This window comes from Leptidea sinapis, chromosome 9 (assembly GCF_905404315.1).
Source record: "Leptidea sinapis chromosome 9, ilLepSina1.1, whole genome shotgun sequence".
NCBI lineage: Eukaryota > Metazoa > Arthropoda > Insecta > Lepidoptera > Pieridae > Leptidea > Leptidea sinapis.
Window position 1 is genome coordinate 3671890 of NC_066273.1, and position 22843 is coordinate 3694732.

The window sequence follows — 22843 nt, forward strand, 5'->3', positions numbered from 1 at the left end:
TATTTTTCTTCTCGTCTGGGTATTTGTAATACTTTTCTTGTATTTTTATCATAAAAAATATTTTACCTATAACATCACAATCATAAACAATATTACTTCATATAGAAATATTCAGGGTATGAAACGAAGAAAACCTTTAAAAGACTTGTTTAATTTCATTATTACTATTTTAGGGTTGACTCTGCTGTCACGGCCTTTGTGAAAATGTTTCAAGAAGGAGAGCCCGGCTCTATTTGGCTATCAATAAACAATAAACCAGGAATTGATATTACATCCGACATTAATCAGGCTTTTGATGAATTTAAGATGAAGTGGATACTCTAGTATGCTTTAGCTAAATATGTGCATAGAATTATTTTGTGAATTAAAGTAAATAAGAAATTAAGAGTATTATATAACATTTCTTTGAACGATAATCTAATTTACTATTTACAATACAGTTTTTATTTCTATTCATTTAAGGAAATTGTTAAATATGTGTTATTGTATTCTTACTGTTACATCAATAGCAATAATTAAATGTTGACATTTTGAAAACCTCTGAATCATGTAGCAGCAAAATTTTTCTATGATTGTTCTTTGAATAATTATAATAACAGAGTAAATAACACAATAATAGGCTAAAAATAGGAACTATTTGAGGAAAGCATTTATGACGAACAATAAACACAGGTAAAAAGATAGAAATGTTTGAAAACGCTAGTGAAAAGACTATGAAATTCAACACCAACGTGAATGATATTCTATACTCACAACGCTTGCCCGCTTCTATGCCGATCATAGTATTCTTGTAAAAATGAAATCCAAAGCACCTCAAAGACATATTGATGCTTTGCCAGAAGCAGTAAACCAAGCAGCTGAAAATCGCGTCTACATCAACGGAGCTATATCATAACAGAACATATTACTTAAAACTGAATGCATTGAACTGGATTATATCAATGGATTGATAGCACGAACTTGTAAATGTAACATTAAAATTATAACAAGTAGTACTTCTTATTCTGCGCCAGAAAATCATATGTATATATATTTAGTAAGTTCGATTCGGTAATGTATACGGTTCCATTTTATCCAATACTTATTTGGGGACAAACAGGCCATACTTCGGTTAAAAGGTGGCTAGAAATTTCGGAACATTGAATTGAATTAGCTGTCGCACATTTTTGTTAATAATGAGAAATTGAAATTCAAAGAATAGGCCACCCAGAAAACATTGTGTTAGAGTGTATGTAATATCTGAAACTAAAATTAAATATTTAGTACCTGGAATACCGAGCCTTGCTCAATGATAATAAACTATAATATCATTGGCCTTGTTCGGACTTTTAAGTAGTGACTCGAAGCGGATTCTTCTGCTATCCGGATCACCCAATATCCCATCTGAGCTATAGAATTATATATATTGGCGAAATTTACCTTTGTATTCTAATGTTATTGTAGCTGTTTCTCATTAAAACACGGATAAAACTACAGTTTTTAAAATTGAAACCTAGCTAGAGATTTATGGAAAGTACCTGTATACATATATATATATATATATATATACTTACAAAAATTGCTCGTTTAAAGATATAAGATTAATTAAATGTTTCTTTCTTAATTTTCTTTATTACATAGTTAACCTAACAAGCAAGACAGCAAGAAATTTTTGGTTGCACCCTTTTATAGCTCAAAACCTCATTTTTATATGCCACAGAATGTATGCCGTACATTAACAATTTCAACATTTAGCGGGCGAGACAAACTAATAAGCCCGTCTCTTCTCTTCTTCCTCATCAGCCGAAAGACTTCCACTGCTGGACAAAGGCCTCCCCCAAAGATTTCCACGACGATCGGTCCTGCGCTTCCCTCATCCGACGTATTCCGACAATCTTGACCAGATCGTCGGTCCATCTTTTGGGGTGCCTACCAACACTGCGTCTAACTAATAATCCCACAAGGGCTGTAATTTTTGGACTTACATGTTTGAACTCTCCATCTGGACAGATTAATAATCAAAGTCAACATAGTAATAGGAACAAACACAACCAATTTGTAACATTTATATTGTTAGTCGATTTGAGAGAATGCAAATTCACAATTACCCCCTTAAACAACTCGAACTGAGGACTTATTACTTACTTACCTCGAAATGAGGACTCATTGTCAATATCAATGGTTGAGGAACGAACGACCCAACCATGTAGAAGTGTGCAGTTTATTTGATGTGAGATCGCCAAGATAAGTGTCAGTAAAATTTATTATTTTCTCACAGGATAAGCCATGCATCATAATATAAACACCTTTGCAGAAAACGTGCGCTTGGTTTATTCAAGTTATTTTAGTATTAACAGTGGTAAAAAGTATTTAGTGCAAAAAAAAATTAATTCGCGTCTACGTCATCAGCTCGGTGTGCTCGAGCATTGTCGTCCATAAGGACAGCAGCACTTCCTGTAACAGCTAACACTGGTTGTACATGAGTAATTAGGAGATTCGTGATGTAACATTGTGCATTTAGAGAGCCATTTTCTACGAAAACTAACATATTCAGAAGTTATGCCAGCCCAAGACCGGTGCAGACACCGTACGTCGTAATTTCTTCAAAACATACGTCTGCTTAACGCTCTTCTGGTCTTCATAGCACTATACGACGTCAGATTTCACCAAATAAGATTTTGGCATCATCAGAAAATAAAACCTTACTAAATTGTACAAGCAGATGTACACAGCCACGTCGCAATATTTTGGGAAAATCTTAAATTTGCAGTACGGTCCTAAATAACTCCTTATTCTCTTCCTCCTTAACTTTCACCACGGAGACGTTTTTTTATGAAAATAAAGGACGAGGCGAGCAGAACGTTCAGCTGATGGTAATTCATACGCCCTCCCCAATACAATGCAGTGCCACTCAGGATCTTGAAAAACTCAATAATTCTGAGCGGCACTACAATTGCGCCCGTCACCTTGAGACATACACATAAGATGATAAGTCTCATTTGCCCAGTAATGTCACTAGCTTCGGCGCCCGTCAGACCGAAACACAGTAATGTTGTAATTTGCTTGCCACGTATCTACCAATAAGTTTTTGGTTTTCGAATTCATATGAACGTATATTCAACACTTAATAAGGTGGGCAACACTCTTGAGCTTCCTCTGGTGTTACGAGAGAGTATGCGATGATCACATACCATCAGGTGACCCTTATGCTCGTTTTTCCTCCTCTTCCATAAAAAAAGTTACGTTTTTCTGTAACTAAGAAGTTGGGTATGGTATATAACATTACTTTATAACAATTATTATAATTTATTATACATCAGGGTTTTTAGGGTTCAGTAGCCAAATGGCGAAAAACTGAACCCTTGTAGATTCATCATGTCTGTCTGTGCGTCCGTATGTCACAGCCACTTTTTTCCGTAACTATAAGAACTATACTGTTGAAACTTGGTAAGTAGATGTATTCTGTAAACCGCATTAAGAAGTTATCTTTATTCAAGATATAACCTTGAATAAAGATAACTTAATGACACCTATCTGTTACTTTATGCACATAGGCCAAGATCATAAACCCTTGAATAAAAATAACTTAATGACACCTATCTGTTACTTGATGGACATAGACCTTACCAAAATCATATACCCTTGAATAAAAATAACTTAATGACACCTATCTGTTACTTGATGGACATAGACCTTACCAAGATCATATACCCTTGAATCAAAATAACTTAATGACACCTGTCTGTTATGTTATGGACATAGACCTTACCAAGATTATATACCCTTGAATAAAAATAACTTAATGACACCTATCTGTTACTTTATGGACATTAGACCTTACCAAGATGATATACCCTTGAATAAAAATAACTTAATGACACCTATCTGTTACTTTATGGACATAGACCTAACCAAGATCATAGGAATCTGAGTGTTATTGCTCATCATCCAAGTTCATTACTGCTATTTTATTAAATCACAACATAAAAAAAATAATTTCAAAGACAACATACTGTATAATATACATTTTATCTACAACATTATCATTTCGGTAGTAAGTGCATAATATTTATCTTCGAAATTATCATACAGATAAAAACTGCACAATATATTATATAAATGAGTTTATTAATCATATTGAGTTAAGAATAGAACACGAAAGTTACGAAGTCGATCCAGATAAAATTAATGAAACAGAGAGTATAATATTTCAAGAATGACGTCACAATGGGAGGCTCAAGATAAAGTTTTTTTGATAACCGGGGGAGCATCTGGTCTAGGAGCAGAATACGTCAAGATATTTCTGCAGCTTGGAGCTAAGGTATTTCAGTAAGAACGTTGACACTTTTTAACACATTTCCACAAAAAAACTAAATAACTAAGAGTTTATCAAATTTATTTAATATTACTCAGCTTAGTGGTAATTTATAACTTATTCCACGGAATGGAAAAATGATTTGATGAGTTTTTTTATAGTATATGAAACCACAGAATATTAAAGTCACCATAAAAAACCCATACGGGCTTACAAATAAACTTGGTATAAAGTTATACCTAAGCATAAAAAAATATGCAAAATGTTTACGATATCGTTGACAACACTGTCAATACAATGATAATTATGAAGTTTTCTGAGTGACAAGCAGCCTTGCAAATAAACGCGGGAAACGTTATACGCCCGAATAAACCAATCATAAGAAATGTCTGTTTATAAACATTTTGCATTTTCTTGGTTTATGATTAGTTATAACTTTATGCCAATTTTATTTGTGAGGCCGGTAGTGTTTAGATTTCTCAACTGCAAATAATGTGAGCTGTAAATTTTTTTATTTAGCAATTTTATGTTTATTTTAATAATTTTTTGAAAAAATGTTTATAGCCAAAAAATTATTTTCAAATTATCGAACTAGAGGGTCAGTAAGAAGTTTTCACGATTGAACGATTGCAAATAACTAACAAACAAAATATATGGAATATATTACAAAGTAAATTGTATTATTTTTTGCAATTTTAAACATGTACTAAAAAACAACAGAAAAATAGATAAGAATTGAAAAACACATTACATGAATTCTATCTTACATTATAATAAATATACTAATTAGAAGTCGAAAAAACAATACATTTATGTGAATTAAGCAGACTAATGTTACTTATGTTATAATATAATTCTACAGAGCGTGGCCGTCCTGGATATTGCTGAAGCAGCCAGCAAAACCTTTGTTGCATCACTCAACGAAAAATTTCCAGGGAAAGCTGTTTTCATCAAATGTGACGTTAGTAAAGAAGATGAAATAAAGACCGCTTTCCAACAAGTGCTGTACGAGAACAAACAAATAGATGTCATAATTAACAACGCAGGAGTAATTAATGAGTCCCTCGATCAATGGAGAACTGCGAGCGAAGTCAATTGGGTATATATTTTCACATTTATTTGTTTTTTCAAGCTTCTTTATCATGTGAAGTGTAAGCATATATTTTAAACGGCAGTATTTTACCTCGACATTCTAGCTGCTTTAAGAAATTCACGACTGTTTAATATAAAACCACAAATTTCCCAAATTCCCGTGACGGATGTTGAAATGAAATAGTATAGATGTCAAAATCATCAACTCATTATTTTTCAGCAAGGTGTAGTATCATTCACACTCAAAGGTATGGAACATATGCGCAAAGATAAAGGAGGGACTGGTGGTACTATTATTAACATTTCATCTATTGCTGCACTCTGCAAGTACCCTATTTATCCAACGTACTGTGGTTCCAAAATCGCCGTATTACATTTCGGTCAAACTCTATCCGTAAGTAAATTAATTGTATTTATCCATAAGATAACTACTAGTACGTAATTCTCATTAATAATGCCACACATAATTTTTATGTTATACTAGTGACCCGACAGACGTAGTCCTGTACACACGTCTTAAATTTGAAAAAATCGGTCCAGCCGTTAGGAGGGGTTCACTAACATACACATGACCAGGACAATTATATCATATGGACGGAATTGAGAATCTAAACCAATCTCAAATTCACTGGAACTCACAAAAATATCATCAAAATCGGTCCAGCCGTTTAGTAGGTTGTTCAATTGTAAATCTAAACCATTCTCGAATCCACCTGCAGACACACACCAATCTCAATTTCACTGGAACACACAAAAAAGTCATCAAAATCGGAGCAGCCGTATAGGAGGTAGTTCAATTGTGAATCTAAACCATTCTCGAATCCACTTGAAGACACACAGAAAGTTTCGTTGAAATCGGTCCAGCCGTTTAGAAGTTCAGTTACAACAGACACTTGTTACTTACACACAAAAGAAATATATATATTAAGATTTATAATTTACAAAGTAATTCTCGCTCTATCACTATTTATAAAGCAAAAAACAGTTGTTCTAGTCTTCTTGAGGTACCACTTGGAACACGTTCATCGCTAAAGGGCTTCTAAATCAAAACTATTATAAAATAAAAAAAGAATTTATTTCTTTCGAAGTCTGTTTCGAATTAAACTAGCTTATAAAAAACAGTATTAAACAATTAAAGTATTAAAAGATGCAACTTCGGTAGCTAGAGGTTCCAAATTCAACATAAACATTTATATGATATCTCTGACTTCGAAGTGCATATTGGCAAAGGCCTCCTCCAATTCTCTCCAGAACTTTCGGTCGCGAGCAACCCTGGTCCAATAATGTCTGAGATATTTCATCTTCCCATCTTTTTGGTGGCCGTCCTCTGAGCCGTTTATCTTCTCTTGGGTTCCAGAGAGTAACCAGCTTGGACCATTTCTCTAGGTTGCAGCGCAGCAAATGACCAGTCCATCTGCATTTTTGCTGATCAATTCGCGTTAAGATGTCCTTCACTTTTGTTTTTTGTCGTATGAATGTATTATGGACCTTAATTTTGTCCTTAATTGTTATTATTAAGTCCTTAATTTTTATTCCCAACATGCTCCTTTCCATTGCCCGTTGACACACTGCAAGTTTCTCTCTGTGTTGTTGGGTCAGAGCCCAGGTTTCGCAGCCAAATGTTATGTATGGTAGGATGCACGTGTTGTAGGTCTTTGTTTTGATGTTTATGCTTAGGTCTTTGCTTTTTTAAAATCTCCTTTAATGCCCAGTACTTTCTCTATCCACAGCTACTCTTTTGTCGATTTCCTTGGTCATTTGATAAGAAGGAGAAATTATTTGTCCAAGATAAACCATATTCATTGACATACTCGGTTAGTATCTCGTCACATTTGATTTCTATCTGTTCTGAGTTGGTCATCAATTTTGTCTTTTCTAGGTTCATCTTAAGGCCGATATTTTGGCTCTCGTGCGCAAGCTGTTGTATAATAGTTTCGAGTTTTCGGGGATCTTCTTCTAACAGAAAAATATCATCAGCAAACCTGAGATTATTAAGCCGTCGACCATTAATATTTAAGCCAAACTCATCCCAGTCTAATTTTCGAAAGATGCTTTCGAGTACCGCTGTAAATAGCTTTGGGGACAAATGATCTTCCTGACTGACTCCTCTGTTTATTGGAAAAGGACTTCCTACAGATTCTAACTTTATGCAGCTTGTGCTTTTGTTATAGATGTTTCTTATAATGTTGATGTACAATTTGCTGATACCCTGTCCCTCCAGACTTGACCAAATAAATTTATGAATGAGGCTGTCAAAAGCTTTGCAGTAATCAATGAATGCAAGATAAATAGATTTTTTGTATTCATTATGTTTCTGTAGTAGTTGTTTTACTGTATGGATATGATCGATAGTGCTAAAGTTTTTCCTAAATCCGGCTTGCTCAATTGGTTGGTTTTCATCTAATTTTTTAGAAATTCTCTTTGTAGACGATTGACATCAAACTAATTGGCCTATAGTTGCCTATCTCATCTTTCGCTCCTTTCTTGTGAATAAGAAAAATATATGAACTTCCCCATTGACTTGGTATAAACCCTGAATAGAGTATGTCGTTGAATATTTTTGTTAACAATGAGCTTATTTCATTGATGGTGCCTCTCATCAGTTCATTTTGTATCGGGTCCCGGGGCTTTCTCCATTTTATGTGAGTTTTCACAACTTCTGAAATTAGTATCTCGGGTTCCCATTCTGTGCTGTTTTGCTTTTGTTTTGCTGATATTTTACTTAACTTTTCCAGTTTAATAGTACCACTATTAGAGTAAAGAGTTTTGTAGAAATCTGTTGCTAGTTTTTGGATTTCTTTTCGCCTTTTTATGTTAGTGTGCTTACTCTTTAGTTTGGCAATCAACTCTTTACCTTGTTCGCGTAATTCTTTTAGAGCTTTTTTGACACCTCCTGTATTTTGAATAAATCTTTCTTAAGTTTGTAGTCGTTAGTTTTTCCTATCCTTCTTCATATTTTCATTTTTTTTATTAAGTTTTGCTAATAATCTATGATTTTCTTGGTCAAGGCCTTGTCCAGTTATTTATTAATTTTCTTCATCTATCAAAAATCAGAAACTATTAGCTTATCTTAAATTTTCGGGAAAAAAAGGTGTAAGGTCCGGACTGTATAAATGATCTACATCTTCCTTACTTAATACGTTATCTACATCTGAGATCTTCAAAAAATGAGAGCGGGGCCGCGGCGTGAAGATTCACCGATTCCAAAAATAACAATAAACGTAACCAGAATTAGATTAATTAATTAGATTGTATAAAAATAAAGATAAACTTCGTTTAAAAAAACCGACTTCAAAACATGAAAAGTATCAAATAACTAAAAATTTAATTTAATACACCTCTTATGCAAACCTTTACCTTTAATATCAATAAAATACTATTATTTATATGTGCTACCTATTGATAGGTTTTAAACGGTGCCAAGCCAAATGTAATATCGTGATGGATAATTTTTACACAAATTTTCACCAATATTCAGGATGATCAGTATAAATATGGTATCATTTACGCACACACAGATACGTGTACAGGCAAAAGCGCACGTAAACACGTCAATGGAAAATCAACTGGCTATGATGCAGTCATTCGGTGATAGTGACGAAACTCAATCTAGAAATCTTGCACATTATAGTGTAGATACAAAAAAGTATATGTTACAGTTTTACGAAAACCATATCGATAGCACATGCTATCAGTATGTGGAGATGATGCAACATGTAGCGTTCTTCTAAAAAGTGATATCCAAGATTTACCAAGCAAAATTAGTTTTGATGTAACTAAAATATGATTTCAGATGCCTCCATTTTTCGATAGCACTGGTGTGCGCATTTTGACCATCTGCTTTGGAGCGACTGTCACTCCATTGTTGGAAAATCTTCGTGAACGAATGTTCGATAGGACATTATATGAACCCTTTACAACTGAAGTTGATGTAAGCTCCTACCAAAGGTAAAATTTTAAAAGTTTGTATGTATATCTGAAAAAAAAAGTAAAATCTATTCGAGATTAGTATCTGGTATTTGTCTTCTAACCTTAAGAGATATTGTTGGCAATTTTTAATGCTGAATTGGGTAAAGCTGCATGTTATATAAGTGATACCTATTTCGTCTCATCTGGGTATTTTTCATCCTTTTTAAGTACTTTTATCATAAATACATTCATAAACAATATTATTTCATATTGAAATAGGATATGAAAAGACTTGTTTAATATCTTCATATTTACCATTTCAGAATTGACTCTGCTGTCAAGGCCTTTGTAAAAATGTTTCAAGAAGGAGAGCCAGGCTCTATTTGGCTATCAATACACAATAAACCAGGAATTGATATTACATCTGACATTAATCAGGCCTTTGATGAATTTAAGATGAAGTGGATACTCTAGTATGCTTTAGCTCAAACAAAAATATGTGAAATAAGAAAATTCGGAACATAATATAGAATTAGTTGTCGTACATTTTTTTTGAATAAAGAATAGGCCACCCAGTAAACATTGCCTTAGAGTGCACGTAATATCTGAACCTAAAATTAAATATTTAGTACCTGGACGACCGAGCCTTGTTCGGCTTTTTAAGATGGTACAAAACTTGAACAAAAAAAAATTATATTTAACAAGCAAGACAGCAATAAATTTTTTGTTGCACCCTTTTATAGCTCAAACCTCATTTTTATATGCCACAGAATGTATGCCGTACATTAACAATTTCAACATTAGCAATAACAATAGCGGGCGAGACAAACTAATAAGCCCTTCTCTCCCTTCTTCTTCATCAGCCGGAAGACTTCCACTGCTGGACAAAGGCCTCCCCCAAAGATTTCCACGACGATCGGTCCTGCGCTGCCCTCATCCAACGTATTCCGGCAATCTTGATCCATCTTGTGGGGGCCTACCAACACTGCGTCTAACTAATAAGCCCACAAGGCTGTAATTTTTGCGGAAGGCTAGACAGGGATGAGATGTTCGAACTCAGTATCTAAACAGGTTAATAATCAAAGTCAAAATAGAAATAAGAATCGAAGTCGATTTGAAAGAATACAAACTCACACTTACCCCCTTAAACAAAGTCAGTGGACTATCAAGAGGTTGCCGGCTGGTATTTGCCAATTGCTGTTTTCAGCTCACAAAATTACTTAGAAAGTAATTGGCATAATAAAAACCTGTGCTCAGTCCCCGAGTCCAAATCCCTTAAAACTTAACTCGAAATGAGGACTCATTGTCAATATCAATTGTTGAGGAACGAACGACCCAACCATGTAGAAGTGAGCAGTTTATTTGGTGTGAGATCGCCGAGGTAAGTGTTAGTAAAATTTACAATTTTCTCACATAAAAATACATGCATCATAATATAAACTCCTTTGTAGAAAACGTGCGCTTGATTTATTCGAGTACTTTTAGTATTAACAGTTGTTAAATGGATTTTATTAATAAAAATATTAAAATAAATTTTATATACTGATGTAATAACACTTTTGTTTGGTGATTAAGTCGATCTTAATTTGTTTTATTTTGATTATTAGGATATAACTCTATTTGACAAAAAACATGAGGTTGAACTTCATCTGAGTTACTCCTTTAATTATAGCTTTTATGGCTTACGCTGGCTGAAATAACTGCTGCAATTCTTCGTGGCTTTTCGACGAGGTTTTTATGAGTACATGAGGAATCCTCCGCTCCCATTCGGCCGTAATAGCAATATTAAGATCTCGGATGTTCTGTGAACAAAACAAAGAAAAAAACATAACAGAGCCTAAGCTAACCTAGGCACAGACACCGTACGGCGCAATTTCTTCAAAACATACCTATGCTTAACGCTCTTCTGGTCTTCATAGCACTATACGACGTCCGTTCTCACCAAATAAAGAGATCATCAGAAAATAAAACCTTACTTAATTCTATAGAGATGTACTGCCACGTCGTACAATTTTGGGAAAATCTTAAATTTGCAATACGATCCTAAATAACTCTTTATGCCTAGCTGGTCTTCGACTGGGACCAAATAAGCGTCAGTGGCCTATAGGTTGAACGGTTGACTTTCACCACGGAGACCCCGGTTCTATTATCGCTTTTTTTTATGAAAATAAAGGACGAGGCGAGCAGTACGTTCAGCTGATGGTAATTCATACGCCCTCCCCAATACAATGCAGTGCCACTCAGGATCTTGAAAAACTCAATAATTCTGAGCGGCACTACAATTGCGCCCGTCACCTTGAGACATACACATAAGATGATAAGTCTCATTTGCCCACTAATTTCACTAGCTTGGGCGCCCGTCAGACCGAAACACAGTAATGTTGTAATTTGCTTGCCACGTACCTACCTATAAGTTTTTGGTTTTCGAATTCATATGAACGTATATTCAACACTTAATAAGGTGGGCAACACTCTTGTGCTTCCTCTGGTGTTACGAGAGAGTATGGGCTGCGGTGATCACTTACCATCAGGTGACCCTTATGCTCGTTTTTCCTCCTCTTCCATATAAAAAGTTACGTTTTTCAGTAAATAAGAAGTTGGGTATGGTATATAACATTACTCTATATCAATTATTACAATTTATTACGATTAACATAATATGATTTTTATTTTAATTGAATAATGCGAATTGTTAAAGAAATGGTGGATTCTTGCCGAAAAATCCTTAGTAATAAATCATTTTTAAAATAAAATGTCTGGATTTTCTGGACAACCTCTAAGTTATAAACGACATAGGTCCATGTCTATGTCTATTGTTTAAAAAATAATGAAAGCTAAAAAAATGTAACAATATTAAAAAAAGCAATCGAACTAGTCAGACCATTGATGCGACCGGTCGTGTATATTTTGAACGCTTCACAAATGTATCGGCACCAAGTTAAGATAGTATGTACCCTTGAATAAAAATTACTTAATGGGTCTATATATGTTACTTTATAGACATAAACCTTACTAAGATCATATACCCTTGAATAAAAATAACTTAATGACACCTACTTATGGGTTACTTTATGGACATAGACCTTACCAAGATCATATACCATTGAATAAAAATAACTTAATGACACCTACTTATGTGTTACTTTATGGACATAGACCTTACCAAGATCATATACCATTGAATAAAACTAACTTAATGACACCTATGTGTTACTTTATGGCCACAGACCTTAACCAAGATCATATACCCTTGAATAAAAATAACCTAATGACACCTATCTGTTACTTTATGGACATAGACCTTACCAAGATCATATACCCTTGAATAAAAATAACTTAATGAAACCTATCTGTTACTTGATGGACATAGACCTTACCAAGATCATATACCCTTGAATAAAAATAACTTAATGACACCTATCTGTTACTTGATGGACATAGACCTTACCAAGATCATATACCATTGAATAAAACTAACTTAATGACACCTATCTGTTACTTTATGGACACAGACCTTACCAAGATCGTATACCCTTGAATAAAAATAACTTAAGGACACCTATCTGTTACTTTATGGACATAGACCTTACCAAGATCATAAACCATTGCATATGTTGTGATATACTATTTTAGTAAATCACAACACATGACAACATACTGTATAATAAGGATTTATCTACAACATTATCATTTCGGTAATAACTGCATAATATTTATCTTCGAAATTATCATACAGATAAAAACTGCACAATACATTATATAAATTAGTGTATTAATCATATTGAGACTGTTAGGCATAGAAAACGAAAGTTACGAAGTCCATCCAGATAAAATTAATGAAACAGAGAGTATAATATTTCAAGAATGACGTCACAATGGGAGGCTCAAGATAAAGTTTTTTTGATAACCGGGGGAGCATCTGGTCTAGGAGCAGAATACGTCAAGATATTTCTGCAGCTTGGAGCTAAGGTATTTCAGTAAGATCGTTGACACTTTTTAACACATTTCCACAAAAAAACTAAATAACTAAGAGTTTATCAAATTTATTTAATAATACTCAGCTAAGTGGTAATTTATAACTATTCCACGGAATCGAAAAATGATTTGATGAGATTTGTAGGTATATGAAACATCAGAATATTAAAGTCACCAAAAACAAACCTTTACGGGCTTACAAATAAACTTGGTATAAAGTAATAAATAAGCATAAACAAAGAATATGCAAAATGTTTACGATATCGATGACAACACTGTCAATACAATGATAATTCTGAAGTTTTCTGAATGACAAGCAGCCTTGCACATAAACGCGGGAAACGTTATACGTCCGAATAAACCTGCCGCCGAATTTCACCTTCGCACGACACGCCACAAGTTACGATATCATCCCCACCATCTGGATGTGTGGCGGTCCTCCACAGTGCGGTTTTCAAGAAGCTTTCTTCCTCGTACCACGAAGCTGTGGAATGAGCTTCCTTGTGCGGTGTTTCCGGGACGATACGACATGGGTACCTTCAAGAAAAGCGCGTACACCTTCCTTAAAAAAAAAAAAAAAAAAAAAAAAAAAAAAAACAATCACAAGATATGTCTATTTATAAACATTTTGCATTTTCTTGGTTTATGATTAGTTATAACTTTATGCCAATTTTATGTGTGAGGCCGGTAGTGTTTAGATTTCTCAACTGCAAATAATGTGAACTGTTAATTTTTTTATTTTTGCAATTTTATGTTTTTTTGATAACTTGTTTATAGCTAAAAATTATTTTCAAATTATCGAACTAGAGGGTCAATAAGAAGTTTTCACGTTTTACAAAAGTTCAACAGAAAGTGCTAGATAGATGATTAAAAGATTGAAAATAACTAACAAACAATATGGAATATATTACAAAGTAAATTGTATTCTTTCTTGCAATCCTAAAATGCTAAATAGTTTGCCTTGTAACAAAGTTCCAATAAATGTACTTCAATTTTAAACATGTACTAAAAACAACAGCAAAATAAATAAGAATTGAAAAACACATTACATGAATTCTATCTTACATTATAATAAAGATACTAATGAGAAGTCGAAAAAACAATACATTTATGTGAATTAAGCAGACTAATGTTACTTATGTTATAATATAATGTTACAGAGCGTGACCGTCCTGGATATTGCTGAAGCAGCCAGCAAAACCTTTGTTGAATCACTCAACGAAAAATTTCCAGGGAAAGCTGTTTTCATCAAATGTGACGTTAGTAAAGAAGATGTAATAAAGACCGCTTTCCAACAAGTACTGGACGAGAACAAACAAATAGATGTAATAATTAACAACGCAGGAGTAGTGAATGATTCTCTAGATCAATGGAGAACTGCGAGCGAAGTCAATTGGGTATATATTTTTATATTTATTTGTTATTTCAAGCTTCTTTACCATATGAAGAACATATTTCAATCAGCTGTATATTACCTCGACATTCTAGCTGCTTTAAAATATTCACGACTGTTATTTTAAAACCACAAAAGCCTATATTCCCGTGACGGACTACCGTTAGCGTAAACGGATATGTTGAACCGAAATATTATAGATGTCAAAATTATCAAATCTTTATTTTTCAGCAAGGTGTAGTATCATTCACACTCAAAGGTATGGAACATATGCGCAAAGATAAAGGAGGGACTGGTGGTACTATTATTAACATTTCATCTATTTCTGCACTCTGCAAGTACTCTGCTTTTCCAACGTACTGTGGTTCCAAGATAGCCGTGTTACATTTCGGTCAAACTCTATCCGTAAGTAAATTAATTGAATATATCCATAAGATACATCCATAAGACTAATAATACGTAGGTCATACTCTTAGATTCTGGATTCTCGTAAATAATTCCACACATAACTTTTATGTTATATTTATAATTTAACTAAGTAATTCTCGCTCTGACACTATTTACAAAACAAAATAAAATTTCGGAAAAAAAGGTGTAAGGGCCGGACTGTATTAATGATCTACATTTTCCTTACTTCATACGTCATCTACATCTGAGATGTTCAAGAACTCTTCATCGCGTGAGCGTCTTTTATGAGGACGCGTTATCGTGAAGAACGAAAAGGACTTACTTACTATCTGCGAGCACATTTTACGCAAAAAATTTCGAAAACAGGCCAATCACATATTGACGTTCTTATATGCTGTGACTGTCCATTGGTTTTGTAACGTAGCTATATAATTTGGCGGACAATAAGCCAAACAAAAAATAAGCCAAGCATTTGCTTACCAATGCTTCGACTTTTTTTAACTTTCGTAAGCAAATCTTCAAAACGGAAAAGCATTCCGTCGATTGGCGATTTCTCATCCTATTTGTCATTATTTTTCTTGTAAATTGTATGTATTGAATCTATTGAATCTATTGAGTGCAAACCTTCCGAAAATTCAGGTGGACACGCAAAATGTTGTGTGAGAAATTAGTGATGTGCTTGAGTGGCACGCGCGACGTGAGGGAGCGGGGCCGCGGCGGGAGGACACCGAGTCCAAAAATAACAATAATCTTAACTAGAATTAGATTAATTATATAGATAGTATGAAATACTCAAGTATTTTTTTTACTTTTTAGTGCATATTATATCTATTGTTTCGAAATAGTGTTTTTAAGTCCGTTGGTTTTTTGTTTAAATTTTTTGATGTATCTTTTTATATTTTAAACTGGTGTTTATTCCGGTCCGTGTGTATTGCAATTTGGTCCAATTCTGAAATTGGCATCCTTGTGAAAACAATAAAAGTCTTAAATTTGAATTAAGTATGTGCGCGACGAATCGAAATCGACGAATTATTGTTATTTTTGGAGTCGGTGTCAGCCAAGCTACATAACTACATTTTAGTGATGAAGAGCACATCATCATACGAGGAGTATTAGTGCTGCAAAATATCATCTTTCTTCCCTATAAATAATGGATGTTTCTAACTACGTGCTATCAAATTTCGAGAATTCAACATGACAAATGTATAATTCACTATCAAAATAATCTTTAGCTCTTCTCTGCAAAATATTCTTGCTTTCGACACGCTCATGCTAAGAAGTTGTGTTGCCAACTTATTAATTATAGTAGCGTTTCTTTACATTATGATTCTTAGTTAAGTGATTTGCAAGTTCTAAACGATTTTTTCTTAATTTATGTCAGTTTTTTTACAAACGCCACCTTTATCCTATCTTCTTTGAATTTAAATATTTCTTTTGACTCGAAGTGATTTCTAGTTAGTTTAAACATACGATAGAAATCTGAAAACACAGCTATAATGTACAAACCTTTTGCTCTCCTAACATTTCATGTATCAAAAAATACCAATCGCCTAATTGTGATAATATAATTTTTATGTACAAATCTTAACGTTTTTAGTGCAATAAACTGTTTTCATACATTCATTCATTCAAATACCAAACTACTAATTTCCAGGGCATGTTAAAAGCGACTGGTAAAACATGTATGCCTGATGCTATGATTTTACAACTTTCGTCGAGGCCTGTTGCCAAGTCAATAAGGCCCTAATTTAACAAAGTTTTGGGATTAATCAAAAACCCTAACAAAACCGACTAGACCATATACATAAATAATTTTCAAGAAAATACATGCCCTAATTTGGGTTCAAGATCGACATCACAATTGAATTCAGCGCCTTCAAATGCAATCACAATCCTTTTAAATGCACATCACACGCACTTCATAAGATTTTTTACACAAATTTTCACCAATAATCAGGATGATCAGTATAAATATGGTATCATTTACGCTTGTGTCTGTACACGTTTCTGTGATACGTGTACAGACACAAGCGCACGTAAACACGTCTAAGGAAAATGAGCTATCTATGATGCAGCATTCAGCGATAGTGACGAAACTCAATCTAGAAATCTTGCACTCTACAGTTTAGATACAAAAAAGATACGTTACATTTTTACGAAAACCATATCGATAGCACACGCTATTATTATTATTATAATATGTGAAGATGATGGCAACATGTAGCGTTCTCCTGATATCCAAGATTTACCAAACAAAATTAGTTTAGAATTAACTAAAAAATGATTTCAGGTGCCTCCATTTTTCGATAGCACTGGTGTGCGCATTTTGACCATCTGCTTTGGACCGACTGTCACTCCTTTAGTGGAAAATGTTCATGAACGAATGCTCGATAGGTCATTTGATGAAACCTTTAAAACTGAAGAAGATGTAAGGTCCTGCCAAAGGTAAAATGTTATAATTTTGTATGTTAATCTGAAAAAAAAAAGTTAAATCTATTCGAGATTAGTATCTGGTATTTGTCTTCTAACCTTACAAGATATTGTTGGCATTTTTCAATCCTGAAATGGGGACAGCTGCGTGTTATATAAATGATATGAAGGATTGGCGAACAGACTTAGTTCTGCAGCATACGCGGTTAAAATGATTAGACAATTAACTGACATAGATACGGCGCGACTAGTATACTTTAGTTATTTCCATAGTATTATGTCCTATGGTATATTGCTATGGGTCAACGCTGCCGATATTAATACAATATTTGTGCTGCAGAAGAGGGCTATTCGCGCTATTTATAACCTAGGTCCTGGAGAATCATTGAGAGCAAGTTCAAAGAAATTAACATCTTGACTGTTGCTTCTCAATATATTCTTGATAATGTAATGTATGTTCATAGGCACATAAGTGAATTTGCCAGAAACTGTCATAACCATAATGTTAACACCAGGAACAGACATAAACTGATGATGCCTCCTACTCGGCTAAGTCGAGTTGGTAAGTCTTTTGTGGGGCGATGTATATGCTTTTACAACACGATCCCAGAAAGTGTTCAAAACAAACGTATTACGTTATTCAAAAGAAATGTTAAAAAAGTTTGTGTAGTAAAGGTTACTATAACATAAATGACTTTCTTAATGATACCACAGATTGGGAATGGAGCGACCGCCCTCAGGCTATTAAATAATAAGTTTAATTGTACAATGTTACTTTGTTACTTTGTAAATGTTACTTTAATTGTAAAACATATTTTTTGATGAAAAAAAGCCCGCTGAGTTTGTTGCGCCCATTCCTCTCAGGCCTGATGCATTCATTTTGGAATGGGTGGCAGTTTTTTTGACTTTCAATAAGTGATTTCACATCCTACTTTGAATAAAAATATTTGAATTTGAATACCTTTTTCGTCTCGTCTGGTTATTTGTCATTCTTTTTAAGTACTTCTATTATAAAACTTACTTTTACATATTTCTAACATCACATTCATAAACAATATTATTTCATATTGAAATATTCACGGTATGAAAAGACTTGTTTAATATCTTCATATTTACTTTTTTCAGAATTGACTCCGCTGTCACGGCCTTTGTAAAAATGTTTCAAGAAGGAGAGCCCGGCTCTATTTGGCTATCAATAAACAATCAACCAGGAATTGATATTACATCCGATATTAATCAGGCCTTTGATGAATTTAAGATGAAATGGTTAGCCTAGAGTATTTCGTAATGAATGTTTGTGACTTAAAAATGTTTGTAATGTATGATTTAAATAAGAAATAATGTATATGACATAACATTGTTTGAATTTACTATTATAATACACATTTTATTTCTATACAATGAAGGAAATTCTTTAATTTGTGTTGTTGTATTCCTACCGTTACATCCTTGGTAATAAAAATATCCTTGATAATAATAATTAAATTAAATTTATATTTTGGAAACCTCTGAATCGAAAAGGAAGAGCATAAAAATGAGTATCAAATGAACTATTTGTGGAAAGCATCTATGATAATAAGAAAGACACAGGTGAAATGATAGAAATGCTTGCTACGAAATTGAACACAAAAGCGAGTGATTTTCTCTACACACATTGCTTGCCCGGCCCTAGACATCGTTCTTATAAATCGTCACTATAAAAATTTCTTTTAAATTACTAAAGCTGCCATATGGTCGGAAAAAGTAGAGCTCGTGAGGAGAACAAACAAGAAACTCAACAGCCACTCATTTATTTATTTATTCGGAAACCCAACAATTGCACACTAATACAAAAATATGTAAGTGTACAGATAACTTTCAGGGTTATACATCATTCATTAGATGTTACCTTCCTTACATATATATAACTTGGATTACAGTAGTAAATATGTTAGTTAAATTAGGCCAATCATAGACGACAGACTATCCGTGACGCACTTATATATATATATATATATATATATATATATATAAGTGCGAAGACGAAGTTATTTTGTATGTGCATTTTCTTTAGCTGACATTGAAAATCATTCTAAATTTGTATTTACTTTAATTACCAATAAAGATAGGTAATTCTAATCCAATTATGAAACTCTGTAATGCATATTTTTAGGTTAAAAAGTTCGGCCTATCGGCATTTTTACTCTTTGAATTGTGTGAATGTGAATATCACGATTCAAATATTTACTGCTCTGTGATTGGAGAATGTTTATGTGTTTGTAAAATCAAAGGGATTGCCGATTGTAAGGGAACCTACACACCGGACCATTTTTAATTCAAGATTCTTTTGATGTGTTGGAAATTAAATGAGTTCTCATTTTTGATAAGTTATTACCTAAGCACTTTAATGTAGGATTATTTGAATGATTGATGTCTCAAGGTGACGAGCGCAATTGTAGTTCCGCACGCGTTTTTGGGTTTTTCTTATTTCTTGATCGGCACTGCATTGTAATGGGCTGGGCGTATCAATTACCATTCGCTGAATGTGCAGCTCGTCTTGTCACTTCTTAACACAAAAAATGTATTATCCAATAAAGATAATCCTAATAGGCTCCTATAAAGAAATTGTTCTTCACGGATAACTTAAGTTAAAAATGTTTTAATAATAGATAGGTAGGTATTTAATTCCCGGGCCGGGCATTTGCAAAGCGTTGGGTTTTTAGTAAGAAATTTCTGAGTAGCAGCCCAGAGTTTAGAAATGTGGAGGCTTGCCCCTATTATGTGGGTAAATATGAACCTTGTCCAATTTAACTCCCAGAAGACTCAAGTTTGCGCGTATACCACAAATAAAACCCCATTTGTCGTATCACCGCTCTTTGACAACACTTCCTTTACATCCTCGCCTAGTATCGGAATACTGGGTCTCGAAATCTTGAGTGATTGTCATTTCGAGGCCATCTGGAGAGCAAACCCAAATTGGCTTGTCATCTGGTCTGGCGCACCCCAGTATAAGCTCGATCCATTTGTCCGCGCGCAACGCAGAACAGCTGGAATTGTCGGGGACCCAGTGCTCTGTGAACGACTGGATCACTTGACGTTGCGTAGAGACATCGCCTCATTGTGTGTCTTCTACCGCATTTATCATGGGGAGTGTTCCGAAGAGCTGTTTCACCTGATTTCTGCCGCCGAATTCGGTCCACCACAGTGCAGTTTTAAAAAGCGCATACACCTTAATTAAAGGCCGGCAACGCTCCTGTGATTCCTCTGTTGTTGCAAGAGAATGTGAGCGACGGTGATCACTTAACAAGAGGTGACCCGTACGTTCGTTTGTCTTCCCTTTCCATAAAAAATACAAGCCACGTGTTATTTCGGCGAGTGTGCATACCCCTTAATCATAATTCATAATACCAAATTCAATGGACATTTTATTTAATAATTTTTATACTTTAGTTATGTTCCGACATTCATGTTTGTTAGATCGTCGCGTTGGACTTTTGGATTGCAGTATTTTCGTATGATAATCATGGCAGATTATGGGAACAATGAATATTACGACATGATATTGTGTGTTGGTGCGGTGACAAATAACAATCTGGTCGTAGCTCGCGAATTGTACCACCATCGGTACCGGATTAGTAGTTCGCCGGGCCGAATTATGTATTGAAAGGGAAGGAAGGAACATTGAACCTTTCCTTTAGTGGTGTTGCTGCAAAACCTACGTACCTCCTTATAACTGTATCATGTGTGATGTACCTGGGCTGTTTTGAATGTACTATTGATGAAATAACTAGGTATCTACTTAGGTACCTAACTACCTAAAACAATCAACATGACGTGATGTGGTGTTTTCTGTGTATTTATTGTGAAACTCAAGGAGTGTTAAAAAGCTGCGCAGCAAGATTGGTATGTACTATTATTATCGAATACCTAATGTTTATGTTAAAAGTCCGTAGGTAGGTTACCTAATTTTGTTTACAAACAACGTCTCCGCCCATATTAAACGGCGGTCTCTTTAAAAGTTAGGGTTGTCTGAAAAAGAAATTGAAAAATAATATTTTTATTTTGTAGGGGCTTTTTTTATTCTTATTTATTTTATTTATTCAAATTTAAACATCACAATACTATTGCATATGCCTAATATAACTTAGCATTGAAGGGATGTTATACCCTTTTTGATTCACGTTGTATATATAATCATATGCAGTAATGCAGTCTGACACACAAAATATCCTAAAAAAATATAACGTTCGCGTCTACACACTACACGCGCTAACGCAGACAACGCTCTCTTTAGTCTGTAGTCTGCACCTGCTAGTGATTGACGTGTATCGTGGCGCTAGACATCGATGTATCGATGTTGATACAAGAATAGAAAACAGACCAGCACTACATCTTTGGCAGAGTATCATGACAGAAATTTAACAAGCAAATTGTGGGTTCATCCCACATGTGCAAATTTATTCGGATATAGTTTTAGAAGTGAATGTTTAATATGAAACAGCCTCCTTAATAATCTTTCTGAAAGAATGGGATTTTTATATTATAAGTACAAAATAATACACCACAATCTCTGTACTTCCATTGCCTTCCCTACAGTTCCGCCGACAAAATGGCCGAAAGTGTACAGCTAGTGCGTTCAGTCTGTGTAATATCTGCCAAAGACATTTTGTAGCACAAAAAGTGTATCATCTGCGATATGCCTTACAGTTTATTAAAATATGTTAAATTTAAAATAAAGTCAATGTTAATACAAAACAACAGTACATTTAGTTATAAATGTTGAAAATCCATCTGCACCAATGCCGAAGTCAGGTATTATATTTAGGTTTTCAAAAATTGAGTATTTTAAAATGGCTGTAATATACTTAACAAATTAGTTTGTAATGTGCTGCATTCGTGATCAAAGTTAATAACGTATTAAATATCAAATATTTTATTTGATAAAAGTAATTTAGAATAAGAATATAATTAATTATATAGAAAGTATCGTATTTTTGATGCCTCAACCTTTAGAGCTTGAATTAATTTTTTGTGTAAGGATGCTTCGTCAACTGTCATAGTAGTTAGTAATCTATACTAATATTATAAAGCTGCAGTGTTTGTTTGTTTGTTTGTTTGAACGCGCTAATCTCTGGTACTACTGGTCCGATTTGAATGATTCTTTCAGTGTTGGGTAGTCCATTTATCGAGGAAGGCTATTTTTTTTTCAAAATTAGGGATCCGTAATAAAATAGCTATTTTGTAACACAAGGTGTAAAATCGAAAACCTATTTTTGCGTGCGCTGCAAAAACTATTGACAATAGAACAAAATTATGTACAGGCTATAATATAGGCAATATTTTATTGCTTATAAAACTATCGC

At 34.0% G+C, this 22843-nt stretch overlaps 3 protein-coding genes across 10 annotated transcripts in view; 2 read left to right on the plus strand and 1 right to left on the minus strand.

The window, feature by feature from the left end:
• LOC126965927 (kinesin-like protein unc-104) overlaps positions 1 to 22843 on the minus strand; it is a 211160-nt gene that overhangs the window by 119678 nt on the left and 68639 nt on the right. The gene's annotated exons all lie outside the window — the stretch shown is intronic.
• The window catches only part of LOC126966005 (15-hydroxyprostaglandin dehydrogenase [NAD(+)]-like), a 44475-nt gene that overhangs the window by 2202 nt on the left and 19430 nt on the right, over positions 1 to 22843 (plus strand). The window contains exons 3-5 of one of the 3 annotated variants that reach the window (XM_050809874.1): positions 14895 to 15068; positions 17362 to 17516; positions 18627 to 18856. The exons of 1 other annotated variant lie outside the window; for it this stretch is intronic. In XM_050809874.1, the coding sequence (XP_050665831.1) occupies positions 14895 to 15068; positions 17362 to 17516; positions 18627 to 18777 (480 nt within the window). In that variant the 3' untranslated portion in view covers positions 18778 to 18856. Of the gene's footprint in view, positions 1 to 173; positions 386 to 14894; positions 15069 to 17361; positions 17517 to 18626; positions 18857 to 22843 lie in introns of those variants that run through there. One more of the 3 variants, XM_050809875.1, reaches the window with a different exon arrangement.
• On the plus strand, positions 4127 to 9880 carry LOC126966007 (15-hydroxyprostaglandin dehydrogenase [NAD(+)]-like). Its single transcript, XM_050809878.1, has 5 exons — positions 4127 to 4300; positions 5157 to 5393; positions 5607 to 5780; positions 9180 to 9334; positions 9619 to 9880. The coding sequence occupies exons 1-5, from the start codon at positions 4196 to 4198 to the stop codon at positions 9767 to 9769; spliced, it is 822 nt and encodes a 273-aa protein (XP_050665835.1). The 5' UTR covers positions 4127 to 4195; the 3' UTR covers positions 9770 to 9880.